Source organism: Engraulis encrasicolus, chromosome 9 (genome assembly GCF_034702125.1).
Source record: "Engraulis encrasicolus isolate BLACKSEA-1 chromosome 9, IST_EnEncr_1.0, whole genome shotgun sequence".
NCBI lineage: Eukaryota > Metazoa > Chordata > Actinopteri > Clupeiformes > Engraulidae > Engraulis > Engraulis encrasicolus.
The window spans coordinates 52,596,090-52,616,594 of NC_085865.1; the positions used below are offsets into that span (position 1 = coordinate 52,596,090).

The window sequence follows — 20,505 nt, forward strand, 5'->3', positions numbered from 1 at the left end:
CTAAGTCTCATGCTATTGCCTTTACATAATTATTACAATTAATTTTATTTTGCTCACCCCGTATATAGTTCATTCTTGGTTATGTTTCATCTTGTTACAATTTTTCTTAAAATCTCCAAAAAATCAATAATCGTGATTGATTACGATTTTGACCTAAATAATCGTGATTATGATTTTTTTCCCTAATCGTGCAGCCCTAGCCGGTGTGTACTCTGCGTGGCCAGTCCTGTTCAAAACCCTCCCCACAGCCAAAGCTAGCATGCTACTTTGCCATTCATTTGAATGAGACACCGCTGGTTGCCGGCATGAAAAATACGCTTGAGTTCTATTTTCCAAATGCAGCGCGGCGCGGAGCCGGCTCCCGCGCCGCTGACGCCCGACTACCGCCGGTTGGTGTGTAAGGACAGATATGTTTCCATGTATTTTCACCGACGCCGGTAAAAATCGCGTCCGTCACGCGACGCTTTACCGCCCTGGTGTGTAAGACCCCTAAGGCCACTTATGTCACGATTGAATGGAGGTGCAGGGAGAGATCATGTGTGATTCGAACCTACAACCCACAGATTGAAAGACCATTCCCCTAATCACTAGGGCCTAGGCCACGGCTGCCCAATTCCTCAATGCAGCAGTCAACAAGGAAGAAAAAAAGACCACCCTCCTTACCATACTCCCCTATGTGTGACCCAAGATGCGCAGTGCTTTGTCCTCTTATCACTTTTGTACAGAGGTTCTGGCTTTCACTTAGTGGCCTGTTCACTAGGCCAGGACTCGCAAGGGGGTGGTCCACAGGAGGACATTCATCCTTCCAGCTTCATATTTTAAATCAACATTTCAAGTGATGTTGCAGCTGTCTATTAGGAAATGTTATTAAATGCACCCTACTGTTCCCAAATTTGATCATTTCGGGCATCACCATCCTGGCGCTACTCTGGATGTGTTATGTCACATAACGTCATGTTTTTAGAATGTTAGCTACTCTGCTGTGTCTGGGATAGCCAATGCAATTGATTATAGTGGAAGCTAATCGTTATGGTAGATGGGTCAATGACGTTTTAGTACTTAGCACACATCAGAGTGGTTCAAAGACAGCTAATGGCACGTTTTTATGGATTCTTTTTTTCCCCAGTAGATTATCCAAGAAGCATTAGCTTATTGATCGCAGTGCATTAATTACCAATTGGCAATTACGAACTAATCTATTATAATAAATCTTAATTCATGGGCATAAGCTGTCGTTGTATCACCTAACTTCTGAGCCCAAAGAGAAGTCATTGACCCAGATAGTAAGTCTTTGCCTTATTGTAACACGTCCAGTGTATCCCCAGGTCAGCCTAGGATCCATGCCCAGGATCTTTCAGCCCAATACCCAGCAGCCCTATTTTCAGCCCAGCAACCCTCCTCCTCTGTGTTTGACCTAAGATCACACACAGTGTGGCCCGACCCGGCCCTTATGTAGGCTGCCTCGCTGCGAAGGAACACAGCACACAGCGAAGGAGTGATTACTGCACGAGCCGGGTGTACCAGGCCCAGGGGCCCAAGAGCCAAGGGGGGCCCTGAACCCCAAGCTTTCCCACTACAAAGAAATATTTTCACATTTTCTAGGGGGAGAAACCTCCATACCCCCACAACAACAAAGTCTCAACATCTTGGTTAAACCCCCAAAAACTTTTGGCACCTTGTGATGGAATGGTGAGGGACTTTCTTGTTGTCTAACCCAGGGGCCCATGGAGACACAATCTGTCACTGCACTGAGACTCTAGCCAAGACCTCCCCGGACATTTTCCGGCTGTAACATCTTAAGCGCAACCCCATGAGCCATGCCAAGACAAACAGTGGTGCTAAGCTGGGTGCCTGGACTACACCAGAGCAGGAGCAGAGCAGGAGCCGCTTGGCAACACAGCAGAAACCAGGTGCCTGGGCAGTGCCAAGCAAGCCAATCAGCTCAATTTAGGTGCTTGTCAAAAGTATGCTGATATTTTTAAATGCAGATACCTTTTTATCCATTTACGTGTAAACACGTCATGTGGATAAAAATAAAAACTCCATTGTAATGTATTTGAAATGCACATTCCAAAACTCTGTTTACGTGTAAAGCAGATGCCAAAACCAATGCCTTTTCAAAAATATCCATATACGTGCAAATAGCTTCTTAACCCTCTGAGGAGTTGGCTTGTGATTAGAAGATTACAAGGTACAATTTTGTGTTCTCGCTATGATGCGTGACCAATACTTGGAGCGATTGTTCAGCATTACATGCAAGCTGTAGAATGGTTCAAGTGAAATTTTAGAAGGACAGGGGAAAAGGTTGTTTCTCCTCAAAGGTTTGAAGGGTTCGTTTTCACAATGCAGCAGAGGTGTATAAAGTAAGAGTTAAGAACTCTTACAGTGTAACTCTTTCAGTACAGTGGCATTGGTGTAAACTATGTAAGACTATGCACTACTAGTCTTGTAATTACATCAGTAAGATTACTTACTTCTACTTAATTCAACTCTACAATGCAGCTATAACTGCATAGACATCACAAGGTGTGAAAACAGTCTGGAGAGCTTCTGAGATATGGTGAGATGTCACACTCAGATATGAGATGACACCTATCTGGACTGTGACTGGCCACAAAAGCAGGAAAATACAGAGTAAACAAGCTCCTGCGTTAAAGTGTTCTGTGGTGACAGTCAATTGTTAAATAGGCCTACACTATGCATTTTCAGGTTGGAGAATACTCCTGGTCAATCAGGGAAAAGAAAGACCTGTGTACGAAGATGCATTTGTGTTTAACTTGGCATGGCCTTAGCCTTTTGCTTTGATATATAAGCTTAGTAATGACTGTCTAGCAAATGTTTTGCTGCTGCAGCAGCAGTCGATCCAATCCACCCTGAGGCACAGCAATGAGTTATAACCTACAGGTGGACCAACTGCTTGCCTTTGGTGGAAAAAATGAACTGCAGGATCATCTGTTCCCTTGAATGTGTTGTAATATTGTATCAATGTATTAGTACATAATTCTGTTCAGCAGTTTTACAATTAGGCCTACACAACATCACAAACCATGTCTTCTGACAGATAGTGGAGAACATCCGTGACAGCTCACAAGGGGAGCTTACCATACCACAAGGCTCACAAGACTACTGCTCTCTTGCACAAAACAGGAAGTTCGAGGGCCAGAAGTATTTCAAAACATTTACCTGTCTGAGTGCAGATATTTCACCATTCCCCCTCTCTCACTGATACTTGAAACGGCTTGGCTTTGTGGCCAATTGCTTACCGGTATTTCAAGATAAGTAGACCTACAGTTGTCAAACCTCAAGTTGCCATCTGATTCTTTTTTTTCATGAATGTTACAGGAAAAAGTCGCAGTGAATTCAAACCATGCGGAGAACTTGTAGCGGTGACATTCACAGACCAAAACATTTCACAAACAACTTAGCATTCAGATAGAGAGAGAAAGACAACATGAGTTTCAAAAGGCAAGGACTGAGAAGACTCACCGAATGGTTGACACCCCACATCAGGACGCTGATCAGAGGGTCGCTGGCACGAAACAGCTTCACTTTCTGAGCCACAAAATGTTTCTTTTTCGTTTTGCTGGCGAAAGAGGCAGCAATGCTGCTAGCTGTGGTGGCCATCGACATGTTTGCTGCAATAACCGACTCACTATCACAGTGAAAACTCGAAGAATGCAAGCGGTCTGGACTCCTAACTGCCTATCAGTTCGCTGACAGTTATGTTTAGCTAGCTGGCTACCATAGCTTGTAAACTTATGCTAGCTAGTGAGTGAGCCACCAGTTACCTCAGATGGCTGCCTTCTCCAAACCCAAAGCGATAACCAGCAATCAGCCCCAAGCAAGGCAACGAATAAGAGGAACAACTTCCCAAATTGGTAATAATAATAATGGAATCCTCTGTGCAGCTTGGTGAGTTAAACGCTATCTCGCTGGTGCAACACTTCCCTCATCATCATCAGACTCCCCTTCCTTCCCCTATGCTCCACACAGCTGTGACCACACCAGCCCCTTCAGTAACTTAGCTAGCCGTTAACACAAAGCTAACGTGGGAAACATACGGTGCTTATCTGCCCGCCTCACAGAAAATGTCAGTGTCAAGACGCCTTGTAAATGGCAACCGTTCCGACAAAACTATGAGTCAACGCGTCTAGCAATCCAACTCCGAGAGTGCAGATGGTCCAGCCCCGTCTGAAGCCAGTCACTGCGGCGCTCCGCCTGTGGCACTGCTAGCCACCGAGCTCCGCTTGCCAAGCAAGCCAGCCAAGAATGGACTATCCCGTGATAGTGCGTGGGCTATGCTTTTCTTTGACCCAGCCCTCCCGAAATCTCCTGTAAGCAGTCAGATACTTCGTAGAGTGCAGTTACTTGAGGCGATAAAAAAGCAGCACCACCGTGCAGAATCTCTGTGCTCTGGTGTTAGCTCTGCTCCGGCACATTTCCGGCTGAGTAGAGTCTCTCTCTCTCTCTCTCTCTCTCTCTCTCTCTCAAGTGACAGCTCAGAGAGGTGGGAGGATGCCGGGGCGGCGTTCGCGCGTAGTCACATTCATTCTTCATCTGTTTCTCGTTACATCGAGAACAAGTAGGGCCTACGCGCTCTGGAGGCTGGGTGAAAAAAAGTGTCAATGGGGATTTATGGTCTTAAGTCAAAAGGTTTAAAAAAAAAAACGTTGCTAAGGATCAACAGGGTGAACAAATGTTTTCTGAATATGGATGTAGGCTATAAAAGCCTACATATTTAGGGATATTTCTTATGCATGTGCAATGTTGTATAGGCTGTAGTAAGCCTAGGGTATATCATTCTTAATATCTTCCATGAACAAGTTTGTGCACCACCCCACACTATGTTAGGCTATTGACATAAGCCTATGCTATTCTGGCCATGCCTTTCATTATTATTTTTATTACATTATCACATGAAACTTAGCAGGCTATTGGTTACAGTCCCCGGAGCAATGTGGGGTTCGGTGCCTTGCTCACTTCAGCCATGAATGGAGGTGTAGGGATACGAACCAACAATCCTCTGATCTAAAGTCCAACTACCTAACCTTTACACACCATGGCTGCCCTTCAGGCGAGCATGAATGACAGATTGGCTGCAGAACTTGTCTGTCATACACTGTCATTTGTTATGTATGTAAAGCTTTTTCAGTGACTAGCGTTCCACTGGTAGAAAGGCATGCGTTAAGGGGCTACGACTAGCCAACTGCCGATGCAGAAAAAGGCCATGGTATGCTAGTCCATGTACAGGGAAATGACTTAATCCCACAGTAGCAGTAGATTTCCTGATAGGCTTATAGCCGGATCTTGATGTTAAGAATTTGTTTAGCTATTCTGTGCAATCCTTGCAAAACATGACGTGTCCTATATTCTGTGAATAGGTCAGAAGGAAGACGGCGAGGAGACTTATTTTTGGAATAAGTAGCAGGGGCAAAGGCTCCATCCAGACCAGTGGATCAGTGGTGGAATATCTGCACACAGGGCTCCTAGGCAAGCCACTGATGGGGCCCCCATACAGCCTGTCAAGGTCATAATAGGGCCCCCACAACTTATACAGGAAAGCTCTGAGCCCAGGGGCAAATGCCCCGCTTGCCCCCCCTATAGTGCCGCCCCTGCAGAGGATGGTTATGCTGCCATAGACTACTCTGTCACACTAATCTGAACAGCAGAGCAGGGTCATCTGACCACATGCATAAACAATTTAGAGCTCCCATGAAGGGTTATGCAGAAAGGGGTCAGCTTTCAGAGTCGTGGGTCATCTCTTTTTCCATTGGTGAGTTTTTGGCCTCTCCAGCAGTGGAAGCAAGAGCAACTGACAGTAGGCCTTCAGTGAGTAGGGCAGATGTGTGACACATCATTATCTTTTAACAAAACTGTGGTGTCAGCATAATCTGTAGCCTATAGCATGAAATAGCCCACCAGGTCAGTGCACTTTGACAATTGAAAAATGCCTGCTATTAAAGATTAAGGCCATCTGGGGATGTTCAAAACCGCACGCACGCACGCACACATACACACACACTGCACTTATTCTATTGAATTTGTTTCTACTTTCCCACAGGAAATGTCCGTAATGCTGGGTTTTTTTTTTCAAACTTAACTTTCTTTGCCTTTATTATTCTCTCAAATGAAACACATACATGCAAAGTATATTTTCATTGCAGTGTGTTTTGGGGAAAGTGGACCATTTTCCTGACCAAAGTGCAATAGCATGAGGAGTCCAGTAGCCTAGAACTAGTGTGTGAAATAGCCAAATCCAAAAACCCGTGTTGGTCATGGAAGGTAAGTACGCACGTCTAAACATATCCACCAGATGGCGCAAGAGCACTAGTTTGTGCAGAGCCGTATTTTTGTGCGATACGGCTCTGAATTTGTGGCAAAGCTGTAACAACGCATGAATAATGAAAAAGCTAGACAACAACATTCATTCTGTAATATAATGGTCATCATTGTATTTCCACTCCATAAAGGCTATGGCCCATGACAACTACAAAAACACAAACACATATTGTCATTTAATCTCTTTGCTCTTGTATGAAACTATACCTGTTTTGTTTTTGTTTTTTGGGGGGGGGGGGGGGTTTTACATGGACTGAATTTTTGTTGCTGATTGTGTCACGTGCCGGGAAATGAAACATGGAATCCGTAACCTAGCAACAACGTCACGCTGTCTACTCCAAACATCAGCCCCTGCAACTTGCTACAACGAAATAGGAAGCTAGTTCGGCTGCCACTAGCCAGTAAATCCATGTCAAGATGGGCAAGAAGGCGAAAAAGGAGCCAGAGACACCCACCAAAGATGAGGTAAAGCATAAGAGCCTTTGAACGTTTTCTAACCGAGCCGAACCTTTCCAGTGTTTCTGTCATTCTGTCAACAACTGGAGGTGCAACTTAACAAATGTAATATTATCTATCTGGGACTAGAAAAAAGTTTCAATGTAGCCTAACTGCTAGAATTTCCTGCTGTCGTGTGCGAGATAGCACACTACTAGTCTTTGACTTTTTTTTTGGACAAATGGTGAGTATCAATGACTCACATTTTCATAAACAAACCAGTTGCATTCTTCACCAACAGTTTGACCCTCTGTCTATCGAGAGTAAAAAGCCAGACACGGTAGTGCTCATGCTGAAATCTTCAGAGGATGTTGTTTTGGCAAAGGCCTGTGAGGCTCTTCGCAAATTTGCAGAAAAAGGTATGTCACTGATCATGTTTATAGGGTACATCCCTTCAGTGAAGCAATCATTTTGCAATGTAGTGAAATACATTTAGCAAATGTGCATTGTTTTCCTTAATTTGGCTATCTCTTTCTTTGTTTGTTTGTTTCTTTTTATTCCTCAGGGGAGGAAAACAGAGTGACTTTATTGGGCCTTGGAGCAGTGGGGCCCCTTGCCCAGCTGATAACTCACGAGGATAAGCTAGTGAGGAAGAATGCATTCATGGCCCTTGGTATCATGTCACACAATGGTTAGGCTGACCTCTATGGCATTTATTTTGTCATATACACAGTACTATATACATGTACAGTACAAGCCAAAAGTATGGACTCACCTTCTCATTTATGCATTCTCTTTATTTTCGTGGATTTTCATTGTGTATTTTCATGCAGGGCATCAAAACTGTGCATGAACACATGGAGAATTACGTACTTAACAAAAAATATCATTCTAGCTGTTGTCCAACAGCAATGACAGCTGTCTATCCGCCTGACATCGACATGGCACAACTGATGGCCCCACACATTTCAATAAGCTTATTTTTGTCTATTTTCAAATAAAAATGCCCAGACAGTCATGTCAATCCTAATTGAACATTAAAGTCCTCCAATAACTCACTAGAATTGTAGAACTGGAATTTTGAGACCTAAAACCTAGTTTTAAACACTTGCCAATACAAGCATTTTACAGACATTTTCTTGATATGATATTGAGTCACAGCCAGTGTGACGGAGGTCATCTTGCACCTGTTCACCCCCCTCGGGGATCGAACGTGCGACCTCGTCAACTACAACGGTTCGGCAATGGGAGACACAGTACGATACCGCTGGGCCAAGAGACTAGTCTCTCGGCCCAACGGCACGAGACTGTATGAGGCTATCGGAGGGAGGTTTTACCAACGTTCCACGCCAACTCTGTGCTAGTTAGCCTCCGTTACACTCTCCCCCTTAAACCTCACTCCCATCCGGGTCACGGCACCACTGTGACGGAGGTCATCTTGCACCTGTTCACCCCCCTCGGGGATCGAACGTGCGACCTCGTCAACTACAACGGTTCGGCAATGGGAGACACAGTACGATACCGCTGGGCCAAGAGACTAGTCCCTCGGCCCAACGGCACGAGACTGTATGAGGCTATCGGAGGGAGGTTTTACCAACGTTCCACGCCAACTCTGTGCTAGTTAGCCTCCGTTACACCAGTTACTTGGAGAGGTCAAACCTGTGTTGGAGGGAATCTGTGGCAGGGTTTTTCACTTGTACTTTTACTTTGTGTATCACTGTTTCACCTAGATAACCAGCTATGCTGACCAAGTGACCTATTATCAGATCAAGAAAATCTGTCTTGTATTGCTTGTATAAATTAAAATGGACTCGAATGACTGGGTATTTTTACTTGAAAATAGACAGAAAAATAAGCTTGTTGAAACATGTGGGGCCCTCAGTTTTGCTGTGTTGACGTTACTGTTTGGCATTTTTTGATATTTTTTAAATAATTGTTTTTATTTTTATATATATTTTCATTTTTTTGTTAAGCAAAAAATTATACATGTGTTCATGCACAGAAATAATGCCCTCTCTGAAAATGTATTATGTTCTTTAAAAAGCCACAAAAATAAAGAGAATTAATTAAATGAGAAGGTGAGTCCATACTTTTGGCCTGTACTGTATATAGGCTAATATATATAATATATATAATATATATTATATATATACATACTATATACATAGACACAGATATACTAGGCCTACATATATTGTATATAGCCTAATATATATACATATACAGTATATCTCTTTTTAGTTTTTTGGTGGGCTTCACCAGCTGACATTTAAACAGTTTGTATGTTTTTTTTGTCCTTGTTTATTTGTTTGTTTGTTTGTTTCTGACAGCTGACGTCAACAAACTGCTGAAAAATTTGGATGTCATACCTGCTATCATTTCGAAGTTATCTCCTGATGGTATGCCCATTGCTCTTCTTAATCAGATACACACCGGTGTTATCAATTTAATGTGAATAATTTGGATGTTATTGTTATTGGTACATCGTTGTGTAGAGGGGAAAAAACACACCCTACAAGTCTGTGCAACTGACTTTTTTCCTCTGCCCATAAAGTCTCACCAAATCCTGAACTTTAGATACAGATGCACAGGATCTTTACATTATTGTGTACACAATACATTTTACAGTGCTAGGACAGTCTAATGTAGCACCCATAGTATTAGGCCTACTCTGTAAGTCTTGAATAATTACAGGAGATTTTACTGTGTACCATTTTGTTTCCTTTGATGAGCATAATGGATACCACATATTTGTTTTACCCAGGGGGTCAGGATTTGGCTGATTAGCTTTGCCGATTAGCAAGGCACTTCCTCGTCGCAATATTCACAAATTTCCTAATTTCCGACGCCACTTCGCTCAAAGAGGGCGGATGCGATTGGTGGGTGCGCAAGTTTAGTGTTGCGCACACATACCTTTACAGGTGTGTCGTTGGGCACTTCCATGCATCCAATGCCCGTCTTCCATATATCTTTCTGGTCAATCGTAAGTCCGTCATTAACGTGGCACGTAATTGGCTGAGTAAACTGGCGGCGAAAACGACTCCATCTTTGAAGCTGAAAAATTTGTTTAATTTTGGCTGAAGTCACTAGCCTAGCATTTCCCATTGAAATGACTGGAGGCGGGACTTATTCACTCTCTCCAGTTCTTATACTACCTCCATGGTTTTCCCTCTCAAATCACCTGGCTGAATTGGACAGTTAAAACCAAGTAATTTGGAACACGTGGCCAGAGATTCTTTAAGTATATACTACTCTCTCTGACGTGGCACTGGATTATAACTAGAGTTCTAATGAATCCATTTTGCCTGTCACTGGTTGTTTCTCTTTGGATGGCATTAGAGGACATTGTGATCCATGAGTTCGCCACACAATGTCTGGCCCACTTGGCTCTGGACTTCTCCTGCAAGGTGCAGATCTTTGACAACGAAGCACTGAAGCCCCTGATCCAGCTTCTCTCCAGCACAGACCCAGATGTGGTTAAGAACTCTGTCGAGTGCATATGCAACCTTGTTCAGGTGAGACATCAGACACTTTACTTTATATACGTAGCTATACAGATAAATTATCTTATCTAATATCAACTGGCCCATGTATGCGTCTGCCCTCTGTCTTTAACCAGGACCAACCGAGTCCTCTGGTTTTGCATGAGCGGAATGGCATTTATTGTATATCGTATACAGTAGATTCCATAATCATTGATATATGTACATTGTCTTATTTAAAAATACCATCTGTCCCGTCTTTCACCATGTAGGACCAGCCGAGTCGTGTGGCAGTGAGCGAGCTGAACGGTATCCCTGCCCTGCTGGGCCAGCTGAACTCCGAGTTCCCCGTCATCCAGCAGCTGGTCCTGCGCACCCTGCAGAGCATCACGCTGGACAAGGAGACACGCACCACCTTCAGGGACGAGCAGGGCCTGGAGAAGATCCTCGACTTCCTCAACACCAAAGTATGGTACCCATCGCAAATACAGTCTTCAGTTTTCAGAGGAAGAGCGCAAGACTGCTACTTTTACGGTTTCACCACTTTAGTTTTTGAAATAATTAAGTGTTGAAACTGTAAAGTAGCAGTGTTGTGCTCTTCTTCTGACAACGGAAGACTATTGAACCCTCTCCCCAGCAACAACAACAACAACAACAACAACAACAACAACAACTACAAATGCATTCAGAGAGTGCAGACCTCCGCCAAGGAAGCTTTTTGATTGTATATTTGACTATGTTACATCCTCATTTTTTTTCCAAGTCTTTATGCCTTGTTTTTGAGGAGTTAGAAACTGGGAATGTCAAAATTCACCATATCCTGCAATGGTGAAGTATCTTTTTTTTAAATCCTGAGTCTGGATCATGATCCGGATCACCACCAAAATGTAATCACTTGTTCCTTTAGTCGTTTCCAACAACTCCACAAAATGTAATCAAAATCAGTGCATAACTTTTGAGTTATTGGTGAAGTGCTTGAAAATGCTTGAAATTTGAGTCAAGACAAACCCAATAAACCAAATAATAGAAATACATTTTTAAGGTACATAATACAAAATCTGAGGGGGTAAGATGTCAGATGGGATTTGCCATTCGACACCCTAAAATTGATTACAATGCAGGAAATTGCATCTTAAAAACATTTTTTTGCCACACACCCCTCCCACTGTGCTTCCCATGACCATTATCCTGACATGGGCAAACGCAACTAGTAGGCGACCTGTTTGAAGGTGCTGGAAAACTGAAAATGTGTTGCTTGGAGGTGCTTGAAAAGTGCTTGAATTTGTTAATGAAAAAGGGGTGGGAACCCTGTATCTATCTATCAGAGGCGATTCCTCCTTGAGTACAAGGGAGGCGCCGCCTCCTGTCCAAAATCACGGAGAATGTAAACTAATGCTTTACACGACTTAATAACATTGCTATTTCAGACCCAGCTCCATAGAAAATGCATGTGCTCAACTTAGAGATGAAACCAATCTGTAATAAGATCCCGAGGCTCGCACGAGTTTTTTTCCGCTCATGACAACGCAAGCGAGTCGAGTCTCAATGGACTTCAATGGCATGTGGGATTGTAAGCTTTTTCAATGGCAAAATGCTAAACAGTCATTGGCTATTGCCGTGAATTTTTTTTGATTTTGAGACTGAGCCTCACTGGGAGTGAATGGAGAAGAGAGAGGAGGGGGGAGGGACCGGAGACTGGAGCTCCGACTTGTGATTGGGTGAACCCCGTGTCAGTAGGCTACAGTAGTTGATTTCATTTCGAAATGCGGATATGTTATTAATTTGACTGAGAAGTTTCGTCGTGGTGACCAGTGGGGAAGCTATTCATTGCGGTGTACTCCAGTTTTGTGTACATATTCTTGTAAACCTAGTGTTGCGAATAAAGTCTTAATAGTGGCACGTCCGTATCCTTTTTAATCTCCCAATTCAAAAGTTGAAGTTGCCTACTTTTCGTTAGGGCTAGCTTGCAAGAAAGCTAGAGAGCTATGCAAAATGCCAAGCATTGTGGATTAAATTCTGGCGAATTCCAGTCGTCCTTATGAGGAGAAAATGAATATCAAGGAGCAGAGCAGAGCACTGCCTAATATTGACTTGGTGAAAAAGGTAGGGAAGAACAACCGTTTCTTTTGAGCTTTCGTGGTGTCTGACCAACTGGTTAACTGCCAAGTCCCGTGAGTGGCGAGTCCTTGTTTCCTACTGTGTTGGCAATGTCTGGTAAATAATGAAGGCAAACTCAATCACATCATTATGTGGCGGAGGTAGGCCTAATGATAATAATAATAATTAAAAACAAAAACATTTCCCTATGAATAGGCTACAAGGGGGATAATGATTAATGATTAACAAATTTGTTTCAACAAGAGTCCTTTAGTGTGTGAGGCCAGTCATTGGTCAGGACCAATGTAAGATGTGTGTCAATTTTTTTTTTTGTTGCCTTCTGGACATATTGTAATTGAACAGCCTCCCCTGTTTGACAGACTACCAGCCGCCACTGCTATCTATCTATCTATCTATCTATCTATCTATCTATCTATCTATCTATCTATCTATCTATCTATCTATCTATCTATCACAGGAGTACAGTGATCTGCATGTGGAGGCGTTGCATCTGCTGTGTGGCTGCCTGGAGGATGTGGAGGCCATGCAGCACTTCCAGGAGAGCGGCGGGCTGCAGACACTCATGACCTTTGTGACGACCCCCACGCTGCCTGAGGTGCAGAGCAGCGCCATCAAGGGCATCTCCAAACTGGCACAGATATGTATGTCTTTCTATTACATTACATTACATTACATTTCACTACACTTAGCTGACACAGGGTATTGGGTACAACCCCTTGTGCAGCATGGGTTTAGGTGCCTTGCTCAAGGGCACCTCAGCCATGGATTGCGGTAGGGAGAGGAAGGGTGGGATTCTAACCTGCAACCCTCTAATCTAAAGCCCATCTCGTGTCATGTCTGGGTGATTTTATGATGTGTTTTTTCTTAGGGTAATGATTCACCAGGGAACTTTTTTGGCAATTATTGGCTCCGATTTTTCCACTATAATGACTAAGGAAATATGTCCAATTTCCTGATAAGTGTTGTAGCGATAAACTATCCAAATGAAATGTTATGGTAAGGTTGCACAAAGTATTGCTGAAAAAACTGCCTAGTCAGTGTATCAACCTTCAATCTTTTGCTTCCCTGTGTGTCAGATGAGAACAGGAAGATGCTTCACGAGCAGGATGTGGAGAAGTCTCTGATGGCACTGCTGGCGATGGACAACAGTCGCGTACGCGCCGCTACCTGCCAGGCGGTGGCAGTCATGAGCAAGAACCTGGCCAGCAAGGACACCTTCAGACACCTGGGTATGTGTCATACTGCACTAACCATCATCATCATTATCATCATTGTCGAGTATGTCTGTCCTCCTTCTTGTTCCGATGTGCAAAGAGGCCAATCCTGGACCTACTTACTTTGGGGCAATGAGGGCATGTGTGGGCAGGGGCGGTTGTGGGCTTTGGTGGAACCTTGTTGGTAGCGGTGACCTCCTTCCGTTCGCGCTTCTGCTCTGCAGCACTGTGAAGATCATTTTTATGTTCTGCAGCCCCCTCCCCAACAGCTCATCTCCAGGCAGGCCTATTCTTTGCTGTAGCCTCCCAAGTGTTAAGGGGTGTATGGCACTTACTGTTATTATTATCATTGATGTTGTCCTTGTATCTCTTCTTTGGCATTCTGTGACATGTTTTCCCTCTACAAGCTGTGAATACAGGACTTGTTTGGGGAGGCGAGAGTCATGCATCCAGATGACATGAGCAGACCATCTGAGCTGGTGTTGTGAGATGATGGTAGTGATGGTAGGGATAGAGTGTAGTGGAAAGTGCGCACATCCAGCAAAAAAGCATCAGCAGGTGCCAAATCAAAAAAATGTCACATGTAGGAGCTGGAAAGGATCTGCACACTGCTTGCAAAAGACTTAATTTATTAGGAGCAACGTTTTGGTCATAGATCTTCTTCAGGCATCTTGAAGAAGTGATGGTAGGGATGCCAGCTTCCTCCAGGACACTGGTGTTTATTCGTCGATCTTCAAGCCTCAAGTGCTCTGCGCTGATTTATATGCAAAGATTTTGGACCTTGACTGAAGGTTGCGGTTCTCAAAGACTTTTCTTTAGCCTTAAGTATACCTTGCTGGTACAACTAAGGCGGTACACACACACACACACACACACACACACACACACACACACACACACACACACACACACACACACACACACACACACACACACACCTGACAAAGACACTTTGAGACATCTGGATATGTGTCATACTGCATTACCCTTCTCCTTCTCTCTCTCTCTCTCTCTCTCTCTCTTTCTCTCTCTCTCTCACACACACACACTGACACACACACACACACACACACAAATAGCCTTGTCATGCTATCGTTGCATTTTTTCGCTGACAGACAGAAACATCAGAGTGATGACACAGGCAAGACGCGGTGATGTGGTCAGCGTACCTGCTGACCTGCCGACTTGCCTCTGCATTTTGTGTTGTTTTTTTTCCTTCTTTTCTCCTCTGCTCTGGCTATGTTTGTCCCCTGTGTCTTCCCGTAGATGGCATCGTGGTGTGGTGTGGTCAACAAAGTAAATTGTACAGTCACAATTCAGCACAGAGCAGGACCAAATGCATGTTATGGAAGAGCTTTACATTCTTCTTTACATCTCTCTTAGTGTGGAATTGAAGGTGGCGGTGCAGGTTGACCACCACTGATTAATAGGTATTTATAATAGGTAGTTTAAGTACTCAAAATATGTATACCATTAGAAAAAATCTCTGAAATGGTGTCTGAGTCCATGTATTTAATTTTGTAAACGGAATTTGGGGATATTGGGGAGAGAGGGCTTCTTCTGTATAGTTCTATATATAGTCATGGCTCTGACAGAGATTCTGAAAGTACTATATTCACCAGTCTCTCTGGCTCTGCTATACCATCTAGAATATTCTTGATGCATGTTGTTCTAGACTAGAATCTTGGGTCTCCAGTCCCCAACATGACGCCATGCACAAGCACATTTATGGAGAAAGAATAATTTACGTTTTTTTTTTTCGTATGATATTATGTTTCGTGGTACACAAACAAATCAAATACAACGTATAATATTTAACATTTGTATTACCAATGAGAAGGTGATGAAAATTCATTATCATTTAACCTCCACCACCTTAAACACTCATTCAACACTGAGAGTCAAATTGAATTATCTTCTATACAGTCAGTGGATTGGGTCTTACTGTTGAACTACTGTGTACCCACTACTGACCTGCTGTGTTCTCTGTGTATTTTTCTGTCTCCTCTGATGATGTTTGACTGTGTGTGTTCCTGTAAATGGCATTGGCAGTGTGTGGTCAGCATACCGTACTGTAATGTCATAGTGCCAAACTGCTGCTGCACTTTTCTTTTTTTTGTATTTTTTGCTTTCCTCTGGTGATGTTTGTCCCCTCTGTGCTCCTGTAGATGGAATCAGTGGTGTGGTGCAGTCTGCGTACCATACTGTAGTACTGACGTGCTGCTGTGCTTTTGCTTTTTTCAGTCTTTTTCTTCAGTGATGATGTTTGTCCCCTTTGTGTTCCTGTAGATAGCATCAGTGGTGCATTGTATTTTGCTTTTTGGTCTTTCTCTTTCCTCTGGTGATGTTTGTGTCCTGTGTGTTGCCGTAGATGGCATCGGGCCCATAGTGCAGCTGCTGAGGAGTGAGAGTGCAGAGGTGCGGGAGGCTGCGGCACAGGCTCTCTCCAGCCTCACCAGCGCCAACCAGCTCAACGCATAGTAAGACACTCTACTACACACACACACACGCACCCTCTCTATTGATGCTGTCTAGTAAGTCTACACACACCCTCCCCATTGATGCTGTCTAGTACTGTAAGTCTACATACCCACACACACATACACACATACCCACTCACACACACCCTCCCTATTGATGCAGAGGTGCGGCACAGGCTCTCTCCAGCCTCACCAGCGCCAACCAGCTCAACACATAGTAAGACACTTTACACACACACACACACACACACACACACACACACACATTTTTACACAGTGATTTTATTTTCCTCCCTATTGGTGGGGTCTGTGCACACTAGTTCTCAGCACTGATATTGTGTCATGAATGCTATTTTTCGAGTAAGTTACACAGTAAGTTTACACACCCTGCTGATTTTATGCCTATTGATGATGTCTGTGTACATAAGTCTTCCCCTCTCTCTCTCTCTCTCTCTCTCTCTCTCTCTCTCTCTCTCTCTCTCTCTCTCTCTCTCTTTCCTACAGTGCTGTGTTTGAGGCGGAGGGTGACGAGGCCCTAGTTCAGCAGCTGACGGAGGGCTCTGCCAGGGAGGTGGCCCACGCCGCGTGTGTCCTCACCAACATGGCCACCCAGGAGGCCCTGCGGCGCAGCATCGTATCCCAGGGGGCCATGCAGGCCCTGGTGGCGCCCGTGCAGTCCAAGGACAACCACCTGCTCATCAGCGTGCTGCAGGCGGTGGCCGCGCTGGCCTGCGACTCAGATGGCAGAGCCGAGGTCAGTGCGGACTCTAGAACCCAGAACAGTACCTAGAACAACCGTGGGGGGCAACGCTGGCCTAGTGGTTAAGGAGATGAGCTTTAGATCAGAGGGTTGCAGGATTGACTTTCACCCCTGTATAGAGCATTTCATACAGGTACACAGATGCTGTTCAATGTGCTTCACATAAAAGTGCAAGAACACAGCAAATTAAATAGAACAAATAAAGGCATAAAGGGGGAAATGATAAACGCAGTAGTAAAGAGATCATGACATAAAAGAAAGAAAACATCTGGCAGCAGCAGCAACAGGAAGAATAGAATAGATTCTTTTTTAGTTCATGCAGGAAGGAGCAGTAGCGTGACATGAGATACATGTAGGTAATGTAAACATTGAGAGTGAAACTTATCTCCTTTGAAATAATACATAGGACATAACATGCAATGACAGACAACCTGGATTCAGCAGCTATAAGTATGTGCTACATATTCCAAATGACTTTTTTTTACCCGTCCAATTGCCTTGTTTGGACAGGTCAAAACGAGGTCTCTTGGAATATTGTAGCTTCTGAATCCAGGTTGCCCATCACCGATAGTATGAAGACTAATTTGGCAATAAAGTAACTGGTAAATGAATGACAATCAGTCACACTGTCTGTCTGCAGTTCAGGAATGCTGGAGGCCTGCCCCACCTGGTGAAGCTGATCCACTCGTTCAACACAGAGGTGCGCCGCAATGCATGCTGGGCCGTCAGCGTGTGTGCCAACGATGAGCCCACTGCCTCCAAACTCTGCAAGTGGGGGTGAGCCAGCACACAAGACAACACTTCCAGTCTCATGTAACGCTGGATGACTCAGGCGCCTGAAGTTGCATGGACGTAGCATTCAGGCTCATGATATTTCAGATTTTTATTAGAAATTTGGGTGTGATGAGTTAAAACTGTGCTGCCTATTGCCAAATCTTTTCATGAATACTTACTAAATAATATTATATTAAATTAAAATAATAATTAAATTAATAATATTTACTAAGTTTGCCCAAAGTTTTTTCTGTCAATTCAAAATGGCTGTCATGAAGAAGACCCACCTTTTCATGTTTGAAAAGTAAAATTTTCCCAGACATAATGATTACGATGGCATGAAAAACTTACATGGTGGCGGTAAGTATTGGTGAGAAGGTAACATTTGTGAATGGGCAACATGAATTCTGGAAAGAAACGGCTTAAATATAACACTGTACACTTTTAATGAAATGAAATGACCGTATGGCAAGACAGCAAGCACTTCCAGACTCAATTAAGTGTTCAGGTATTAAAAACGAAATGGAATGACCTTACTTACCCCAAGTTAATGGTTCTTTAGTGCACACGAATCACTTGGGAGACGATTGAGCAATGATCTCCAGATAGTCTTATCTTCTACAATGCTGGTGGCAATTAAAGTCATAGGTCATAAGAGGTTAAGAGATCCAAAGCGATTAAGGGGTCTAATATCTTCATTACTTTGCTACTGTTACCTTCAGCTCGATTTGTAAGTGTTTTCTATGTTTCATTTAAATGACATCTGAAAATCTGTGAAATGAAAAATTACACAATTAGCCAGTAGATGGCACCTCAACCAAAGAACACACATCCATCTGAGTTTTCCTACTGGTGATGGTCAAAAGGACTTTTTATCTACCAATCTACCATTATATTGATCATAATATGCGCTTCTAAGTGTTGAATGCCCTGCTCCTTGTTGAATTAACAATTTGATATTTCCCATCATCCCCTGCTCCATGTCTCAGGGCTCTGGAGGTGCTGCAAGAGATCAACTCTTCCACCAATCGCAGGAACCGCTTCAGTGAGCTGGCCATGCAGAAGCTGCTAGACAACCACCTGGCGGCCAAGTACAGCCTCACAGGCCGCCTGGCCCCCACCGACGTCATAACCGACGGGTTCTATGACCCTGGCCAGGTGAATGCGTGAGTGTGTGTGTGTGTGAGAGAGAGAGAGAGCCCTGGTCAGGTGTGTGTGCATGCAGTTGCGGTCCTACAATTATTTGCGCCCTGGGCAACGCCCCCTCCGCCACCCCACCCCATTTGCAGAGGCCCCACCCCCCGGCAAAAGAGCTTATAATAACCCACTAAACCCACTAATAGTAATGTTATTATTACAACAATGTAGTAGTCTAGTAGTGTAGAAATAAAAAAATAAGCTATTTTTAATATGTTTAGAACAATTGTAACATGTTTATAGCGATTTTCATGATGTTGTTTGGGGACGGGGTTTCTCAATGGGTACAGGGTTTTGCGATGGTGCTGCCCCCTTCAAACAGCCTGTCCCTCTCTTTCTCTCTCTCTCTCTCTCTCTCTCTCTCTCTCTCTCTCTCTCTCTCTCTCTCTCTCTCTCTCTCTCTCTCTCTCTCTCTCTCCCTCTCTCTCTCTCTATCTCTCTCTCTTTCACTTGCCCTCTCTCTCTCGACCATTGTGCTCCCACGCAGACGCGAGTGGGTCAGAGAGTTCCAGACTTTGCCGATCTATCAAAGCAGGCAATCAACCAGCAGCGGCCGGTCATAGTGGTTAATGGAAAACCACACAACCTGTAAGTGAAGGTCAAGGGTTGATTTTGTCGCAACCAGTTGTCATCTTTTGTCGTCTATCTAAAGCAGGGGTGGGGAATCTATGTCTCGAGGGCCGTTTACGGACATAAACATACTTTTGAGTTTGAGTCAGGTCAAGTGAGTTGTGGTGACTTTCTTTGAAAGTGTCCAGCTGAAAAGCAGTGTTGTTTACTCCTCTCGCTTGGTGTTTTTGCTTTGCTAGTTTGTTTGCATTTACTTTTTTTTCCTGCACCCACACACCAGCAACAACCACAACAGCCCTCTCCCCAGCCTGAAGCCTAAACCACAAACAGCAGCCTCCTCCTCCTCCTCCTCCTCCCCCTCCTCCTCCCCTGGGCCACTATAGTCGGATCAGTTCCAGTACATCTCCGTCTCAAAAGAAGAGGGGGCCCCCGCCTCTGTATTCATCCCCTCTCACCATTTCCACACCATTAAACAAACCCTTTACACCGCTTTGACATACCACCAGCATATTAAAAAGTCAGTTATGCAATCATGATCAGTCAGTGTTGTCGGTGTCGGTGGTACCCCTTGTGTGGTATATATACAGTGCTGTGCAAAAGTATTTGCCCCCTTAAACCATTTTTTTTTAGCTTTTCTTGCATCTTTGTCAGTCTGAATCATTTCAGATCAAGGAAATTGAAATGGTAGATAGAGATAACTCCCAAGTCAACACAAAAACATGTTTTAATTGCCGATTTTATTTATTAAAGGAAAATGACCTCCTGTGAAAAAGTAATTGCCCCTCACAGCTTCATGTACCACCCCTAGCAGCAAAAATTTTAGTCAAGTGTTTGCAAGAACTGGCAAACAGTCTTTCACATCGCTGTGGAGAAATTTTTGAAAACTCTTCTTTGCATATTTTTTTTTTAAATCAGCTACAGTGAAAGGTTTCCACACATGAGCACAAATGGATGGTTACAAATGGATGGCTGGACCTTACCCTTCATCATTTGTTTGTAGACAGCAGAATGTATGTTTACTTCAACTGCATTTTTATGTTTACTTGGGTTATCCCCTGTTTAATGTTTACATTTGTTTGGTGATCTGAAAAGGTTAAGTGTGACAAATGTGCAAAAAAATACAAATTCAGGAAGGG

The 20,505-nt window shown here is 43.8% G+C and overlaps 2 protein-coding genes across 2 annotated transcripts in view; one reads left to right on the forward strand and one right to left on the reverse strand.

Annotated features, from left to right (window-relative positions):
* The window catches only part of pip4k2aa (phosphatidylinositol-5-phosphate 4-kinase, type II, alpha a), a 53,270-nt gene extending 48,798 nt beyond the window's left edge, over positions 1 to 4,472 (reverse strand). The window contains exon 1 of the mRNA XM_063207365.1: positions 3,487 to 4,472. Coding sequence (XP_063063435.1) covers positions 3,487 to 3,630 — 144 coding nt within the window. The 5' untranslated portion in view covers positions 3,631 to 4,472. The remainder of the gene's footprint in view (positions 1 to 3,486) is intronic.
* Positions 4,473 to 6,670: 2,198 nt separating this feature from the next.
* armc3 (armadillo repeat containing 3) overlaps positions 6,671 to 20,505 on the forward strand; it is a 33,373-nt gene continuing 19,538 nt past the window's right edge. Inside the window, exons 1-13 of the mRNA XM_063207367.1 lie at positions 6,671 to 6,804; positions 7,076 to 7,193; positions 7,340 to 7,465; positions 9,105 to 9,173; positions 10,114 to 10,289; positions 10,529 to 10,723; positions 12,832 to 13,015; positions 13,451 to 13,603; positions 15,960 to 16,068; positions 16,573 to 16,822; positions 17,469 to 17,605; positions 18,592 to 18,760; positions 19,287 to 19,387. Coding sequence (XP_063063437.1) covers positions 6,757 to 6,804; positions 7,076 to 7,193; positions 7,340 to 7,465; positions 9,105 to 9,173; positions 10,114 to 10,289; positions 10,529 to 10,723; positions 12,832 to 13,015; positions 13,451 to 13,603; positions 15,960 to 16,068; positions 16,573 to 16,822; positions 17,469 to 17,605; positions 18,592 to 18,760; positions 19,287 to 19,387 — 1,835 coding nt within the window. The 5' untranslated portion in view covers positions 6,671 to 6,756. The remainder of the gene's footprint in view (positions 6,805 to 7,075; positions 7,194 to 7,339; positions 7,466 to 9,104; positions 9,174 to 10,113; positions 10,290 to 10,528; positions 10,724 to 12,831; positions 13,016 to 13,450; positions 13,604 to 15,959; positions 16,069 to 16,572; positions 16,823 to 17,468; positions 17,606 to 18,591; positions 18,761 to 19,286; positions 19,388 to 20,505) is intronic.